Source organism: Aspergillus melleus (assembly GCF_016097325.1).
Source record: "Aspergillus melleus strain CBS 546.65 chromosome Unknown contig1, whole genome shotgun sequence".
NCBI classification, from domain to species: domain Eukaryota; kingdom Fungi; phylum Ascomycota; class Eurotiomycetes; order Eurotiales; family Aspergillaceae; genus Aspergillus; species Aspergillus melleus.
The window spans coordinates 1,983,942-2,001,707 of record NW_025763370.1 but is presented as its reverse complement, the minus strand read 5'-3'; the positions used below and the strand labels follow the sequence as shown (position 1 = coordinate 2,001,707).

General features: G+C 42.5%; 5 protein-coding genes across 5 annotated transcripts; 1 reads left to right on the top strand and 4 right to left on the bottom strand.

The window, feature by feature from the left end:
* Window positions 1-33: 33 nt before the first annotated feature.
* Window positions 34-987, bottom strand: LDX57_000708 (putative mitochondrial carrier protein; the record flags this gene model as incomplete). Its single annotated transcript, XM_046082353.1, has 2 exons — window positions 34-892; window positions 962-987. 2 exons carry the CDS (start codon window positions 985-987, stop codon window positions 34-36), a joined length of 885 nt encoding a protein of 294 aa, XP_045938310.1.
* A 1,333-nt stretch (window positions 988-2,320) lies between these two features.
* spt16 (chromatin-remodeling protein SPT16) lies at window positions 2,321-5,761 on the top strand (the record flags this gene model as incomplete). The annotated part of the gene is made up of 7 exons (XM_046082352.1): window positions 2,321-2,500; window positions 2,561-2,645; window positions 2,705-2,826; window positions 2,907-3,062; window positions 3,132-4,563; window positions 4,617-5,215; window positions 5,270-5,761. 7 exons carry the CDS (start codon window positions 2,321-2,323, stop codon window positions 5,759-5,761), a joined length of 3,066 nt encoding a protein of 1,021 aa, XP_045938309.1.
* A 522-nt stretch (window positions 5,762-6,283) lies between these two features.
* Window positions 6,284-7,074, bottom strand: LDX57_000706 (zinc metalloprotease; the record flags this gene model as incomplete). Its single annotated transcript, XM_046082351.1, has 2 exons — window positions 6,284-6,955; window positions 7,045-7,074. The coding sequence occupies 2 exons, from the start codon at window positions 7,072-7,074 to the stop codon at window positions 6,284-6,286; spliced, it is 702 nt and encodes a 233-aa protein (XP_045938308.1).
* An 815-nt stretch (window positions 7,075-7,889) lies between these two features.
* On the bottom strand, window positions 7,890-8,460 carry LEM3 (CDC50/LEM3 family protein; the record flags this gene model as incomplete). The annotated part of the gene is made up of 3 exons (XM_046082350.1): window positions 7,890-7,915; window positions 8,016-8,141; window positions 8,199-8,460. The coding sequence occupies 3 exons, from the start codon at window positions 8,458-8,460 to the stop codon at window positions 7,890-7,892; spliced, it is 414 nt and encodes a 137-aa protein (XP_045938307.1).
* A 2,079-nt stretch (window positions 8,461-10,539) lies between these two features.
* On the bottom strand, window positions 10,540-11,637 carry LDX57_000704 (SWIRM domain-containing protein; the record flags this gene model as incomplete). Its single annotated transcript, XM_046082349.1, has 1 exon — window positions 10,540-11,637. The coding sequence occupies one exon, from the start codon at window positions 11,635-11,637 to the stop codon at window positions 10,540-10,542; it is 1,098 nt and encodes a 365-aa protein (XP_045938306.1).
* Between the last annotated feature and the right edge of the window lie 6,129 nt (window positions 11,638-17,766).

The window sequence follows — 17,766 nt, the reverse complement described above, 5'->3', positions numbered from 1 at the left end:
TAATTCTAAACCAAAGGCGGAGGACAACAACACCTATGACAACAGAAGATCGTACCCGTCCTTGCGAATGTATACAGCTTCTGCCATATTAGCATATTTACGGCGAACCAGTTCAAATATCACCAGACCGGCACTGGTACTGGGAACTTGGCGGAGGGCATTTTTCGCGAAGTCGCGGAATAGCCAACGCCGCCAGCTTCCCGATCGCGCGGCCTTCCTTTGGCATCGTTTGTACGTCTCCCGGTAAGCGAAGTAGTAGAGACGCAACATCTGCCTTTTCGAAGGATATAGACTCGCCTGGCGATCAAGGTACTCCAGCCGCGCGACGTGTATGTTTTGTATGAGGCTAAGTGGATGCTGTATTGCTTGCTGGGCAATGGAGGCTGCAACCCCTGCAAGCATCAGAAAGCATGGCTCTAAGGTGTAATGAGGTTTGATAAGTGGCACACCACGGTCGCTGGTTTTTGCAGTATTCTTGTCATCGGCGTGACGAATATGATAATGTCCATAATATCCGGTGGCAAATGAATAATATGCCTGAGATTTGATGTACTCAAAAGATGAGAAAAAGACGCCATATCCAAAGGCATCGCGCAGGAACGACAAGGTTAAACCCGCAAAGATACCACGGACACCAATTTGTTTCAATTTGTGCCAGCCATAGTGCCACATACTCCGGTACTGGCCCCCGAGTATATCATGTGCTCGAAGACGAACTTGAAGGGCGTCCAAAGGTGCGGCAACTATGGATTGGGCTGCCCCTGCTACGAAACCAGCCGTGAATGTATAAAGGGGATGGGCAGGGGGGTATGTTCGTTTGACTCCCTGTGCCACAGGTTCATATAGGGCCCCAAGAACCTGAAGGTACGAGGTATATAGCACGGCCCCAATTCTACCTCAGATGATGTCAGACGATACGTTCTGCGACCTCGAACAAGGGAAAGGCAGCTTGCTCACTCACCCGGCATTTGCTAATAGAGGGGGCATGATCTGATTTGGGATGAATCGCCAACCATAGGTCCGAACAGCATGGACAATTAACCCAGGAGAGGTATTATGCAGTGACCATCGCTTCTCGGACACATGAGGATTGACAGCCCTAGCAAATGCCTGTAGTAAGAAAGGTAAATAGATGTAGAGAGCATTAGTGAATGGCAACAATGGCTAGAACAAACCCGTTGTCCAATTGAGAGAGATTTATGAAGAGGAATTCGGGCCAAGTACCATGTAGCTGAAGGGACGAACATCAGCTTCTTAACTTCAGGTCCATAAGGGGAGTGGGGAAGGTACATACTCAACTCTAGTACGGAAGAAAGCTTTCACAGGGGTGCGAAAATAAAAGGCAACAAATTGTGCGCTGAGAGCACGAACTCCAGCAGCAGATGCCCCAGTAGCAGCGTTGCTTCGAGGATTCCTCTGGGAGTTCGCAGCAGAATCGAAAGTCTGATCTATTGTACCCGCATCATCTGAACGGAAATTCTCTATAGAGACCATGTTGCCAAAAACGCGTCCACCATCAGGAAGTTTCGAAACAAGATGTTGCCATATGGATAAGCTGGGGGCGATGTCCAAGTAGAATGTATTGGCCTTGATACTAAGGTATATCAGTTGGGCCGGTGGGGGAGGGGTGTGGTTCAGGGTTAAAGAACAGAAAAACTGAATGTTTTCAGACCGAAGTAGCTGGCGGTCGACCTTGGATTGTTCGATAAGATAAGAGTTTAAGTACGGTGTAGGTACCTTAGTGCGGAAATTTAGGTACCTGTACCTTAGGTGGGGTACTGTAGATACAGTGTGTGTAAAGTATTGTACATACATACATGGACCTATGTTACCTAGTATGTATGGTGCATAATGACGCCTGCATCTAAGGTACATACCTAGGTAGTTGACCGGTATTTAACACGCGTAACATACATATAGTACTGTACCTTACCTGGTCACTGTAACTAACTAGGTGCACCGTATTTAACTAGTTATACACTAGTGGATGACAAAATTATGCACAATAATGCTAGCTACTAGTGAACCTTGGGTTGAGCAAACAGCCCAAACTTTGCCGATGCGCCGAGAAGACCCTGACCAGAACGCGTAGCGCGTTTGTCCAAGATTGTCCCAGGGATGACTAGACTTTGAGTGTATCTTGCCTCTGATGTCTCCATGAACCAAACGCCATAAACCGTCCAGAACCACTTTGGAAGGTCACACTATCATAGTTGTCTTATCTTATCCTTGCTTTGTTACCAACCTCGAGAAACCTAGTCCGCCTTGAAGTCCTAGCTTGCAAGCATTACCAAGGGCTGATTTCATAGCCAGCTTCACAATGGCGGATGAAATTGTTATTGACAAGTCCACCTTCTTTAGCCGGCTATCAAGTTTCTATACAGCATGGAAGGCAGACAGGCGCTCGGGGAATACTATATTCGGTGGTGCGGGTTCAATCATCATCTTGATGGGGAAAACGGATGAGGCCAACAGCTTTCAAAAAAACAATGCCATGCACGTGCGTATCTTGAGTTTGATGGACGCCTCCGTTGTGATCATTTCTAACACGCGTGCTCAGTTTTGGCTACTCGGCTATGAATTCCCCGCGACGCTTTTGGTGTTCACAACTGAAGTCATGTACGTTGTGACCACTGCAAAAAAAGGTAAACCACAGCTCTCAAACACAGGCGTGTGATTCGCCATGCTAACGTTTCCGATATAGCAAAGCATCTTGAGCCTTTGAAGGGCGGCAAAATCCCGGTCGAGATCCTACTTACTTCCAAAGATTTAGAAGAGAAAACAAAATCTTTTGAGAAGTGTCTTGAAGCCATCAAGTCCTCTGGTGTGAGTGTCATGAATTTTCAATCATCGCCTTGATGTACACTTTTACATGTGTGTCGACTAAACTATGACAATGAAAACAGAAAAAGGTTGGCGTGCTGCCCAAAGACACAACCACTGGCCCGTTCGCAGAAGATTGGAAGCGTGCTTTCGCAAATATAACACAAGATGTCGAAGAGGTTGACATCTCGCCTGCACTCTCCGCGGCGGCCTTCTCCGTGAAGGACACAGATGAACTTGTGAGTTTTTTTTTTTTTTTTTTTTTTTTTCATAATACCTCTAAACAGCGCAATCTAATGCTTTCGGAGGTGTCGATCAGGAATGCGTCCAGAGCGTGCAGTGGCATAATGTCAGATTACTTCGTCGATGAGATGTCCCGCCTACTTGATGAAGAAAAGCAAATGACGCATAAGGCCCTATCGGCGCGTCTTGATGCAAAAATTGACGACAGCAAATTCTTCAATAAGCTTGCGAAGCTACCAGCCGAATTTGATTCCCAGCAGATTGATTGGGCTTACGGACCTGTCGTTCAGAGTGGTGGGAAATACGACCTCAGGCTAACAGCTTTGCCTGATAACTACAACCTTCGACCAGGGATCATCATTGCAGGCTTTGGGATTCGCTACAAAATATACAGCTCAATTATTGCACGTACCTATCTAGTCGACCCGACCAAATCCCAGGAAGCCAATTATGCCCTGTTATTGAATATTCACGAAACGATCTTGAAGGATGTTCGTGACGGAATAGTGGCCAAGGATCTGTTCAACAAAGCACTTGGTCTAATACGCACGAAGAAGCCCGATCTTGAATCCCACTTCGTTAAGAGTGTTGGCGCCGGCATAGGCATTGAACTTCGGGATGCAAACATGGTACTGAATGGGAAGAACAGCCGGGTGTTGAAAAGTGGCATGACTCTTTCTATCTCGGTTGGACTTACTGATGTAAAAGAACCTGACGCGAAGGATGAGTCTAACTCCTTGTACTCGATGGTTATCACCGAGACTGTGCGTGTGGGGGAAAACGGACCACACGTGTTCACCAAAGACGCTGGTATCGACATGGACTCGGTTTCATTCTACTTTGGGGATGAAGAGGATAACCAAAAGCCAGTCAAGGAGAAAAAGGAAGTCAAATCCAGCTCAATTGCCAGCAGGAACGTCACGCGTACAAAGCTTCGTGCAGAACGGCCCACCCAAGTCAACGAGGGCGCAGAAGCTCGCCGTCGCGAACATCAGAAAGAGCTGGCCTCCAAAAAAACCAAGGAAGGCCTTGATAGGTTTACTGGTACCACAGGAGATGACAACGGAGTGACCCAAAAGAAGTTCAAACGTTTTGAATCCTACAAGAGGGACAATCAACTTCCCGCTAAGATCAAAGATTTGATTGTTTACGTTGACCAAAAAGCGTCCACAGTGATCGTTCCAATAATGGGTCGTCCGGTACCGTTCCACATCAACACCATAAAGAACGCCAGCAAAAGTGATGAGGGTGAATATGCGTATCTCAGGATCAACTTTCTTTCTCCTGGTCAGGGTGTTGGTAGGAAGGACGACCAGCCATTCGAGGATCTCTCGGCCCATTTCCTACGAAACTTGACACTTCGGTCCAAGGATAATAATCGGCTGGCCCAAATTGCCCAAGATATTACTGAGTTGAGAAAGAACGCTCTGAGACGTGAGCAAGAGAAGAAGGAGATGGAAGATGTGGTAGAGCAAGATAAGCTCATCGAGATACGAAGTACGTCCAGTTGCTTACCTGCGCCGTTTACCAACGCTAATCTTCTTGAATAGATCGCCGGCCAGTGAAGCTGCCCGATGTCTACCTTCGACCCCCACTCGATGGAAAGCGAGTTCCCGGTGAAGTCGAGATTCACCAGAACGGTCTTCGTTACATGTCCCCTTTCCGCAATGAACATGTGGATGTGCTTTTCAGCAACGTGAAACATTTGTTTTTTCAACCTTGCGCCCATGAATTGATCGTGCTAATCCATGTTCACCTGAAAACGCCCATCATGATCGGCAAGAGAAAGACCAGGGACGTTCAATTCTATCGGGAGGCAACTGAAATGCAATTTGACGAAACTGGCAACCGCAGGCGCAAGCACCGTTATGGGGACGAAGAAGAGTTTGAGGCCGAACAAGAAGAGCGACGACGAAGGGCGGCTCTGGATCGCGAATTCAAGGCTTTCGCTGAAAAGGTGGCTGATGCCGGAAAGGACGAAGGCGTCGACGTCGATATTCCTTTCAGGGAAATTGGATTCACCGGAGTTCCGAATCGTTCAAACGTATTGATTCAGCCAACTACAGACGCTCTCGTCCAGCTGACAGAACCCCCATTCCTTGTGATCACGTTGAATGAAATTGAAATCGCCCATTTGGAAAGAGTTCAGGTACCGTTTGATTCCAACGGATGTGAAATCTGCATTATGCTGACCTATGTCTAGTTCGGGCTTAAAAACTTCGACTTGGTTTTCGTGCTAAAGGATTTCCAGAGGCCCCCTGTGCACATTAACACCATTCCCGTAGAATCTTTGGAAGGCGTCAAAGACTGGTTGGACTCGGTCGATATTGCCTTTACGGAGGGACCGTTGAACCTCAATTGGACGACAATCATGAAAACGGTCGTGAGCGATCCGTATGGCTTCTTTGCCGACGGTGGATGGTCATTCCTGGCGGCGGAATCTGATTCTGAAGGCGGCTCGGAGGAAGAGGAAGAATCGGCATTTGAACTGTCCGAGTCGGAACTGGCTGCTGCGGATGAAAGCTCTGAAGAAGAAAGCGAATTTGACGATGATGCCAGTGCGGATGCAAGTGATGATTTCAGTGCAGACGAAGAGAGTGGGGAGGACTGGGATGAATTGGAGGTCAAGGCAAAGAAGAAAGACAAGGAAAGTGGATTGGATGATGAGGAACGGAGCAAAAAGCGGAAGCGGTAATCAATTTGGTCACTCAGCGTGGGACTCGTATCTTGAACAAGAACGAAAAGAGGGAAAAAGGGAGAATCTTTTTGTTGACTGCGGTTAATGTGTTCCAACTCTGTATGAAGCTTTAGGTCTAGCAATCACTTTTTAGCTAGAAATCGAGAAGTAGTCATGCCATGTTCCAACCTAAATACATCGATATATCAAGGCCAGGTCTCGACAGTAAAACACGGATCCTGGCTTGTAAGTCTCGATTGTGATCAAAGCAAAGTGGTAGATTTGCTTCTTAGCGTGCAAGGTGGTTGTCATTGGGGATGCATGCAGATTTGGGCTCTCAATAGCCTCGTTTGTTATTTTCGAGGCAGACTCTGGAGGCACAGTGTCCATCTACCTATAATGGTTGCAACCAGCATTAACTAAGACAACAGGTAGCATTTCATCAATATCAACGGCTATTAGCCCTAAGTACGGTACAACATAAAGAATTTCAGGAACCGAACCGCAGCGAGAATCAACGTGGACTCCCGACTCTCTATCTCACTTTCCTTGCCTCAGCGAAAACCACATGTTTCTCATCCTGGTTACTTGGTTTGGAGTGAAAGATTCGTAGCATTCATCGGACGAATAATCCATAAAGTTATGTATCGGATCGACTCCTGGCCGGTCGGGACAAGAATCTTTGTAAGAGGGACACCCATCCGTAGGCCTAGACTCTTGAGGCGTGTCTTTAATATAGTCTCCATCATCGTCGGGGGAGCACGATTCGCCTTCGAATGTATGCAAGAGGCCGTTCCAATGACCTACTTCATGGATTGCAGTCCCGCCTCGATTGTAATCGGCCAGAAGACCACCCGGCATAGTTTGAGCAAGTATATTGCAACCATCCTTGATGTAGCTGGTGCGAGGGCTGCTGCCGTTGATACTGGGATCAGGTAGGGTGCAAAAGCCAAGAACATTGGAAGACATTTCACCTGAGCTGAGCATTTGGCGGCCATTGACCCCCGGCTCATGTCGAGTCGCCGCGATTGGTGAATCCTGAAGATCGCCGTGGAAGTAAATGTTGAGGGTGCTATAGGTTCCTTCACGAAGTGCATTCTTCATCCCAATTTCATCGCCGTTGCGCGACCATGTTGCATTGACTTGGCGCGTGATACCCTCCAGTCGATAGGTGATCGATGCATTTTGGTAGGCGTTCTGTAGATAAGATAACTGCGGAACAATCAGTTGAATTCCAGAGGCTGAAATAGTTACATATGATCAAAAACGGCCCTGAACCGCTGGGTTGGGGACAGACATACCTGAGTAAGAATCATCTCATCCGACACCATTTCAGCATCATCTTCACTACTCAGCAAGATATGGAACCAAGTAGCTATTTCAATTGGCCTAACGACCTCACGGCTCTCATAATTAACCGCAAGGTCACCCTGGGATTCCAGTGTATTTAACCTTTCATGTTCAGCCCTCAACGGCTCCTCGGGGGGGCCAGTGCCACAGAAACCGCGCGCTTGAGAACCGAGAGCTCTGCATTGGATTGGAAGACCGGTTATGCCAAGTATAACGAAGAGTAGATATCTAGAAATCTGGAGCATTGTGGTAATGATCCTAAAGATAGAGCCTTGAATCCAAGGCTGGCCAGATAGAGAAAGAAGGATTTCATAGCGACTTCTGGGCAAAATTTAAGAGAGACATGGCTAGTTGCATGGCAACAAGAAATTGAAACCTAAGAATGTTGGGATACGGCAGGATTGCTGCAGCAAGGGATGCATGTAGCAGGGAAACTGGTTCAAGGGGGTGTTCGGTTCAAAACAAGAAAAAGAGGAAGGAACACCAGCAAACATGCCCCAGTGTTTCATCATGGCGATTGGCGTTATTCAAATCAGACACCAAGGAAGCCTGCCAAGGGACGTGAAATCATATCCGCATTCCCAAGTCTCTTGGAGTGGTCATGGGTATGGCAAGCGACTAGTACGGAGTATTGGACCGGACTTGAAATGTTGGACTCACAGCATTCTGGTTCATAAATTGTCCTGGAAAGTAATACTTGTGATACGACGGTCTTTTATTCAAGTAGCATGCGCCCCAAACCTACTATCCCTTCCAGTTGCGACTGCCGCGCTACCCTCTTGCTCACCATTCCATGTCAGATACGTGTGATCTCCCAGTTTCCTAGTAGAGAGGTTAGATGACACATATTCAGTAAATGTGCTAGAACGTCCGAAGGCTACTAACCGAGGTCTTATCAAATGTGCAACAGTGAAAAGAGCACCTAACAAGACACAGACGCCGCCGACGACGACATACGCAATCCCCATAAACGGATTTTGTCCACCCATCACAGTCCTTGTAGAGATGAGGATTGACTTTGTGCCTCCATATTCAGTGACTGGAAAACCTGCATAAAGTCAGTCAATGTCTAGAGAAAAAAAAACCCTTACTTTTGAGGGCATACGGTGCGCAATGTCCAATTGATATGTGCCCTTTGTCATTGACGTAGTGTCGTTTCTTCGGGCCAACTTGCTGAATGTTGGAAGGGCCGCAGTCCTCATCCAGACCATGAATTCCTCGTCCTCGTGAAGGTCGGGGATTCCATTCTCGTAATTATCTGGATATCGGTCATGCCAGTTCGGAGGGGGAACGACTTGTCCTGGTTTATACTGCGTCTTCTTGATGAGTTCTTTGTCACTGTCCCATGCTATTCCTTTGTTTGTCATAACGTATGTTTCAGCCTTCACGCCGGAACTTAGAAGTTTTGGGCTGTTTATAGTGTCGTTGAATTGTGAGTTTGCTATGAGTCCACATGGATAATATGCTTTACCAGATGGATCAAGCTTTAGAGGGTCGCATGACCCACCATCCAGGGTCTTGTTGTCAACAGCTTTACCCTTCAATTGGTCGACATCCAATGATTTGACATATCTCCGATGGTTCTGATAAAAGTTTGTGAGTCGGTAATACATGAAAACAGGCGGTTTCATCGTATCGGGGATGTCGAAAATGAGCCGGCAGATAGTGGCATTGCCTTCGTCAAGGCGTTGCCACGTCGGAGCAGACTGGCCAGATGATTTGAATGATAAGCTGACTTTATTTGGAATCTCTTGGGAGTGGTTCCTCGGTGCTTTTTCCGCGCATTCAGAGTAATCTATGGTTATCTCTTGTACCTATGATGATGGTAAGCAACAGAAGGGTCCGCGTCGACAAGGCAACAACTTACTTGAGAACTCGCCCATAATAGAAGACCACCTATGGGGGCAAATATGATACCGACAACGAAAAAAAGGGGCAATACACTCTTCGGTGTTAAGATTGGTCTGTTTGTGGTAAGCAAGTGCAAAGGCAATGATGGGAATTAAGCTCACTGCCAGGCTTTCAGACGTTGTTGCCGGAAAGCGGTATCTAGAACTTTACATGAGTATAGCCCAAAATGGTGAGAAGAATACACTGACTCGCTGGTCGTTTATTCCTGGGTTTCTTGTCGCTATCACCATCGCCCCTACGCTCCTCCAGAGACTCTGTTTGATCCACCTCGGTATGGGACATGCTTAGCCAGGTACCAGCGCAGTCGGCCTAGAGTAGGCGGATAGCAACGTATGGTGAGATAGGAAGGAGATTCCAATAGTATGCAGGTGAAATGCTTGTAATGTCGCGGCCAACAGCAGAGAAACCTATTCCACGGCAACAGTCGGCATGATAGTGGCGAATTCGACGAAAGTACGTACCCTGTCAGCAGCTTACGAGCGCCCCGGCAGAGTGGATTCCCTTTGTGCCACCGCCTTCTGCGGCTCCGTCTAGTTGAATACAACGGAGCCGTGCTAAAATCCAGGCGTTACTTTAAATGCTTAGGTACCCAGGAGGTATGTACAGTACCTTACTGCAAGGTAGGTATGGTAAGATAGATAAGGTAACTAACCCAAGATATGTACGTACCTTACAGTATCTATGTAATATGGTACTGTATTGTACCGACGATAGTCTGTCACTTACACATACCTAGGTAGGTAACTAGTTATGCATACATACAGTAATACACACATATTACGGAGTAGATAGCATTTAATTCCTGCTTCCAAATAAGGCTGCCTAAGTGTGCCTGGGAGATCTAACCTAGGTCTGCTGTCCTTTCGACCAACAGAACAGACATAGTGCACAGAAAACCCACCTAGTGCCTGTCGCGACACCATTGACTACCTACTTCTTCGGGCTTATCCTTGCGCGTTGAGCACACCAGCTGCCCGTGCATGAGTGAAGAGGTGGAATATATCATCTTTAATAGGGGACGCAATATTTCCCAGCCTCTCTACCGGCTTCGTAACATGAGAATACCAGGATGAAGTCTATTTCTATTATGTAGCACGACTGAACCGAGCGGATTTCCGGATGACCTGTCATTCAATACGTCTGGAGCAAAATCCTGTGGCAAGCCAAATCTCAATCTAAAAAAAAAAAAAAAAAAATGAATCCATAACAATGCAGAAGCAGCCATTGAGCGAAAACAAAATATAGTTGGGGAAACAACATCATCCAAGGGTGGCACCACCTGGGTAGTGAACATGATAAAGGGCCAGGCGAATAATCGAAGGGGCTGTCGTAACGTGAACACAGACCAGCTATGTCCAGTGACATTCAATAAAACATGACATCATGAGGTTCAACGCCAGCGTAGGAACGCCGTGCGAGCGGAGGGATAAAAGCCAATCAATGGCTTAATACTGATGCACAAGATTGCTAAGTCGAATTCTCGCATTATCTTGTAGATTGCACCATCAAGGCAGTTTGGTAGGCGATGTAGAGCTTCACCGCATGTACTGTTGAAAGTGTTCAGGTCTAAACCAACCCACACGGTCATATGCAGTCCAGAGTTTGCTTGCTTTGTTAACGTCAATTTTGCAGGCTTGCTGAGCATCTGTCTTGCGAAATTCCTTGCCCACATTCAGAGCCCTAACACGAGCTTCAAATATCCGCCGCTTGCTGCATAGATACGTGGCGCATGAAAGCCTGAGAGTGGCCGCAAGATTGAATTCAGCGGGACTCAGCAATTGTCGATCTGGGTCATGAGTGAGATCTAGCATTTGCCCTTTCCAGTCGGCCTTCAAAGCCTTCGCATTGCTGCCGAGGGTTTCTAATGGGGGGGAATAATCATCGATCGCACCATAATCTGTGTCATCCCGGTTTGTGCCTATCGCACGGGGTGGTCTGTTATTCGAGGGGGACGTGTCAAACGAATCAAGAACCTTCTGTTTGGGTGTGGATTTTGGTGTACGCTTGACCCTAGGAGTCCTTTGCACGCGATGTTGGGATGTGACTGCCTTCTTAACAGGAGCAGGCGCGATTTTCTTTAACCTTGCCTCCAACCTCTGAGGGGAACATCGATTCATCATGATCAATTGACGCTCTAGGGTTTCCCGCTCCTCCTTAGCCCATGCTACCGGGTTGCGGTTAAATTGAGCCGAAACAATCGGAACACACGAGAGAGCTAGGAGATACTCATCGCGCGTCGGTTTGTTCAGCTTATTCTCAAACCTTGCCATGTGAGAATTGATATGTTGCTCGACGAGCGCCTCTGCCGCGGGCGGGAATACAGGCCCGAACAATGGCTCATCGGAGGCAACGTCAGCAATGGACTCTTGTCGAGGGAACAGGACAGGGTCTCGAGCGATCCCAGTAGCAGCATCTTGCTCGATAATTTCCGATGTGCTTGATTTTCTCTTCTTGTTCCCAGTGTAGGGCGTAACAGGTGGCGATGGAAGATCCATTTCTGACTGTGTTCGTTTGCGGTCAACGAATATAGGAGGAAGCTTCATGTCATGACCGAATTGTGGATCCTGTGATAATGCATGAGGCGAGAATGGAGGGTTAAAGCTATCCAGAGGCTTCGACTCCGGAGGGGACATTAGACTGGAGACAGAAGGCAACCGATTCATTTTGGTCCCTTTACTGTGATCAGGTAGTGAGGCAGCGGTAAGTGAGGTCATGCCCGGTGGGGAAACGACAGCTGGGAGATCAGATGAGACGAGGGCACAGAGAGAATAGGATAGTGATATGAAAAGGTTAAGGCAAGCAAGTTCCGCCGTTACTTCTCTGATGGGGGATTAATAGTGACCAGCAATAAAGTGACGAACACTGGGTACGTTTATGGAAGTCAATGGAAGAGGGAACATGACAAAAACACACGTGAAGATGATTGAAAGTGATTTGTCAGGGCCGCCTCTTTGTCTATGGTGGCAATAGGCAAGGTTTGAATTGACAAGCGGTACTATGACCCTCAACAATCAGATGAGTGCCGGGAGGGAGGTCAGTATTAGAGCAAAGCAATCACCCTGTTTTGTTCCGACGCTGGCTGGCATTAAGCGCTTGTGGAAGAGTGTCATATGTTAGGTATGGGACACAGGTTGGATGCTTGTTCTAAAGAGGTTAAAATAGTCAATGCCGCAGCGCCCCCCCTGGGAAACTACAAATGAGGGCTGCTGATCAAACGATGAGTCAATGCGCCACCAATGACTGGCCAGGGATGATGTAGATTGATGTTCACAAGACTGCGGGGTGGCGCGTGGCAGTAGAGGGGTGGTAAGTACCAGTGGGAGATCGATGGCAGTGTGCGACTAGGTACAGGTCATTAGGAACGCCTGCCATGGGACCAATTGCGGGAAGGCCTTATCACCGAGGTATTTGGAGACGAATCCTAACAATCACTGCAATTTCCGGGAGGTCAGATGGGGTAACTACCTGGTGTAGCTACAGACTAAACGGTAGTGTACCTACGGGTACCAACCACATGACTGCCACCAAGAGCGGGGTCGTGACTCGGAGAGTTTGGTATCTGGTGGGCAACCAACCCACAGCCCAGGCACTGCCTTCCTGGCCACCAGGCTACCACCGATCCTGGGTAAAGGGACACGTTAGGCTGAAAGATACCTATCAGGGGGGTACGTCAGTATCTGCCTTACTCGACCAAAGTCGGGCGGTAGGGTAGATGACAGAACGCCACGTTCATTACATCACCGATGGTGGATGAATCATTCTTCAGCCCCGCCCCATTGTCTGGACTCTCCTCGCCCTAAAAATGGCAACATGATTAACTGTCCACGTGATGCGCAATATGCTTGGACCCTTGCTCCGTCGCCCCACATACTCAGTAGGTAAACTCCGTACCCAGAGATAACTGTATCCTCCAAGGAATGTCTTTACAGGAGAAAGGCATTGAACCTCCGTGGTATATAACCCAAGTCGGTTGATGTCAGGTAGTTTAACAAAGAAAGATACCTTTCTTTCCTAAGAAGAATAAAGTGAGAGCCCATCTTGGAACAACAGCTGCAGGATTCGACCGCGCACTTGAATATATGATAAGGGTTTCTTACAGTAGTGGAAGGACATGTAGAAACAAAGAGAGTGATGTATGCAGGCGTGTGCCTTATCCACTTGCCCAAACTGTCAGACTGATTACCTCCTAGTTTCTTTGTTCGTTACTATAAGTCTATAACCATAACGTAAACCACAAGCGAGCCGCGAATCTGAGCGAGCCGCGAATTTGTATTCCCATACAAAATGGCACTTTTTCAGCTTGGAATATCTCAGCCATTTTTATATCGCATAAAATATTATTAAAAACTAGGATTATATGAAACTACTTAATGATAATATACTATATTTTAATCTATTCTGTAGACTAATTATCCAGGTATTATAAATTACACTGTATTATAAATCTGCCTATGTATTTGAGACTCCCATAGGTTTATCTGTTATATAAAAAAAGTATTATACTACTTACCTATATAATACTTCAGGTCTTCAATATATTTTATTAAGATAGAGGTATGGCTGAGATATTCCAAGTTGAAAAAGTGCCATTTTGTATGGGAATACAAATTCGCGGCTCGCTCAGATTCGCGGCTCGCTTGTGGTTTACGTTACCATAAACATTTCTCTTCCCTAAGTTAGACTTTGTTACTCAAATAACTTTACAGTTTACACAATATATTGCCAGTACTGGCCTGGCTTTGTATAAGGACAAGGCCTCTGCACCGCGCCTTCGGCGCGGTGGGTACAGGTACTTTTCTTAAACAAATACATCAACTATTTGAGGCCTCTATAAGGAGATTATTCAAGTACGTCTTGCCAATTGTTAAAGCTAAGACTTCATCAGCTTCATGGTCCGTATCAGCGTAATGGTAAGATAGATAGTAGATAGTCTACTCTTGGACATAGGTTAATTAGAGCAATAGGTATGGAATCCTTACCTGATTCTACTATCCAATCTATCATATATAGTGCCATACAAACCTAGGGTGAGCTCACCCGCTACGAATCCAACAGCGTCCAATAACAGCGTACTATAAAGTTGCCTAATATAGTAGTAGGAAAACTGCAATAAAGGTCCCTACTGTGACGAACGACCACGAAGAACCCACTATATAGAGCGATGCGTGTACCAAGTCTGTTGGCTTGGTATTCTAGTCTTTTGATGACACAGTGAATAACTATTCTAGCTTTGTTAAAGCGGAAGATAGTAGAAGCGCATTTGCTATTAATTATTATATAATATTAAGTTAATCAATCGTGCATTCAATTTCCGATATAATTAACTAAATTGAAATTTTAATCTTTATTAATTCTACAATTTTTATTTAATTATATAATTAAACTTAAAAACTTATCAAAAGAATTTTAGGACCTTTATGAAATTAAATATTTTAGTTAAATAGTTTGACGATCTATTTATAAAAAAGATGTTATATTGATTATAACGTAATCCACAAGCGAGCTGCGAATCTAAGCGAGCTGCGAATTTTCAATCAAAACTCCACTTTCTTTATTCAACGCGTCATATTTTCAACACCAAATACAACATGCCTCCTTCTAAAGAATCACGTATTCAAATGGCTGTTTCAGCTTATCGAAAGGGCCAAATTAAATCGGTATTACGCATTGTGCAGGTTTTTGCGATCTTTGAAAGTATCCTACGCAATCGATTCAACGATGTAACATCACGATCAAAAACACGCGTCAATAATTATAAACTTATTCAATTTGAAGAAGAAACGATTCTTAAGCAATTATTAGATGCAGATATGCGAGGATTTTCAATGTGATTCGAATTCTTACGCGAAATAGTAAGAATTCTACTTCGCGCGCGTTTTCGAAATTTTACAGCAAATGTTGGTTTTAACTGACCATATAATTTCATCAAACGTCATTCTCAACTACATACACGATATAATAGACGAATTACATATCAACGTGCAAAACAAGAGAATCCAAAGGTTATAATACCATGATTTTAACTGGTCCACAAGACTATTCAAGAACACAACATACACGAGAACGATATCTGGAATTTTGATGAAACTGGCTTTGCAATGAGACTCTGCTCAACTGTTAAAGTAATTATTGCAATGAAGCGTAGTGAGCGATCATGCAGGATTATTCAGAGTAATCGTAAATGGATTACAATCATCGAAACAGTCAGCTCAAACGATGTACATATATTACTCATTCTTATACTGAAAGGGACCCAACAACAAGCTGCTTGGTTCTAAGAACCTAAGCTTGCTGAAGATTGGTGAATTGCAACAAGTCAAAATGATTGGACTATCAATGAAATAGGTCTTCTTTGGTTAAAAAATGTCTTTGAATTCTCTTCCAGGCGTTATATGACTGATGCAAAACGCTTATTTATTCTGAATGGTCATAATAATCATTTGACTGCTAAATTCGACGATTTTTGCAAACAAAATGCAATAATATGTCTTTGCATGTCTGTCCAAGTTTCACATCTTCAACCGCTTGATGTGGGTGTTTTTGGCTCGTTTAAACGCGCATATGGAAAGCTGCTTGAGGAACGTATGGTTGTGAGTAATAACTATATTGATAAAAAAGATTTTTTATCACTTTATTCAGACGCCCGGGCTCAAGTCTTTACTCCTACAAATATCTGCAGTGGCTTTGCAAAAACAAGATTTAAATCATTTGATCAAGAACAAGTTCTTTTGAAACTTATCTTTCAACTACATACACCTATATCTACATCGTCATTAGTTGAAGAATTAATTTTTTCTGCTTTTCAGACTCCACAGAATACTCGCCAGCTAGATCAAGAGATATGCAGCTTACAAAACAGTTTTAATGCTAAATGAAAGCTTTTTAATAGCCCAATTGCTCATATTCAACATCTTGAAAAGACTGTTCAAATGGTGATGCAAACCAACCTTCTTTTACAGCAAGAAATCAAGTCTTTATGAGTCGAAAATGAGCGAAAATACAAAAAGAAAGCAAGAAGACGTGCTTTACTAGAAAAAAATACTCTTTTATCTGTACAAAAAGGCCAAAATCGCGTTCAGCAGCTGAATATGCAGTTTAATAAGCAGTCTGAAGAATCTACTTCGGTGCCTCGTCGACGAGCTCCTGCCCGCTGTAGTGGCTGTGGAATAGTAGGACATACTATACGAAATTGTCCTAGTAAATAGCTACTTTTTTATATATTTAGTTAGTCAAATCTAATGGAGTTAGTGGTTAAATAGCTTCAAGTAGTGGTTGCATTGATTGAAAATTCGTAGCTCGCTTAGATTCGCAGCTCACTTGTGGATTACGTTAAAAAATATTCTTTACTTAATTAAATTATTAAATAATTAGTAAATATATATTTTTGATTAATAATAAATGCGATTTTCAAATAAATTCATAATAATATCAGTTATTAAGATTATTTTGTTAATATAATAAAAATAATTAATTTTATTATATATCAAGTGTTGATTAGTTTACTATCTCCTGCTATTATCTGTTTCAAATGACTTGTAAGACCCTCGCGATATGTATTTAGCTACAAGACCATTCGCGGATGATTTAACTGCGGATTAAGTCATTATATACATAAAATTTATTTTTGTGAAAGAATCATGTTGATTTTTTTAATGTTAATTTACAATATTGATTTTATTTTTAAAATTTAATTTTTTGTGATATGGTTTTTTAATTTTTATTATTTTTTATATTTATTACAAATTTTTTAAAATTCAAAATTCTTATAATTTTAATATTCAATTATGTGATATATTCATTAAAAATAATAAAATTAAAAAAATAATATATTAATAAATTGAATTTTGTGATAATTTATTTTTAAATTTTTATTTTTTTTACAAAACAAAAAATGATTAATTTTCAAAGATTTCAACAAAAAAATTTATTATTTATAATTATCAATTTTAATTATTGATATTGAAATATTGTTTATAAATTATAATAATTAAAAAATAATAAATTATATAAATTTATTTTTAAAAAAGTTTCGCGAAAAAATGAAAATGATCAAAATTATTTATAAATAAATTAAATATATTAAATTTATTAAATGAAGATTAAATCAATTTTATAAAAATATATATATATATAAATTTTTAAAATTATACAACATTTTTTTCAAAATAATCATTTTTTATAAATATTTTCATAAAAAAATAATATTAAATTTTTATATATAAGAATTATTGCAAATTCATGCAAAAAATTTAATAATTTGAAAAAATTAATCAATTTATGAAAAAAAATTATTTGAATTTTATGATAATATATTTAAATTTAATTTTGTAAAATTTATGAAAATTTGAAAAAAAAATTAATTTTTTATAAAATTAAAAGAATCTTTGTCAATTTTTATTTATAATTTGAACAAAAATTTTTGCATGTAATTGCATAATGAAAAAAAATTGGTATATATTGCAATAAATGATATGAATAATGAAATAAATTGAAAATAAAAAGATTACTTATAAAAAATATTTTGTTTTGATTATTTTATAAATTTTTGTTGTTTATAATTTAACAAAAAATTTGTAAATAAAATTAATTTTAAAATATATTTGTAAAATTAATATTTTTTATCAAAAAAATTTGATTGAATTTATTGATGATAAATATGTGAATAATTTAAAATAAAGAAATTTTTATAAATTATGAAAACAAATAATATTACAATTTATTATGAATAAGTTTATAAAAACAATTTAAAAGATTTTGTGTTA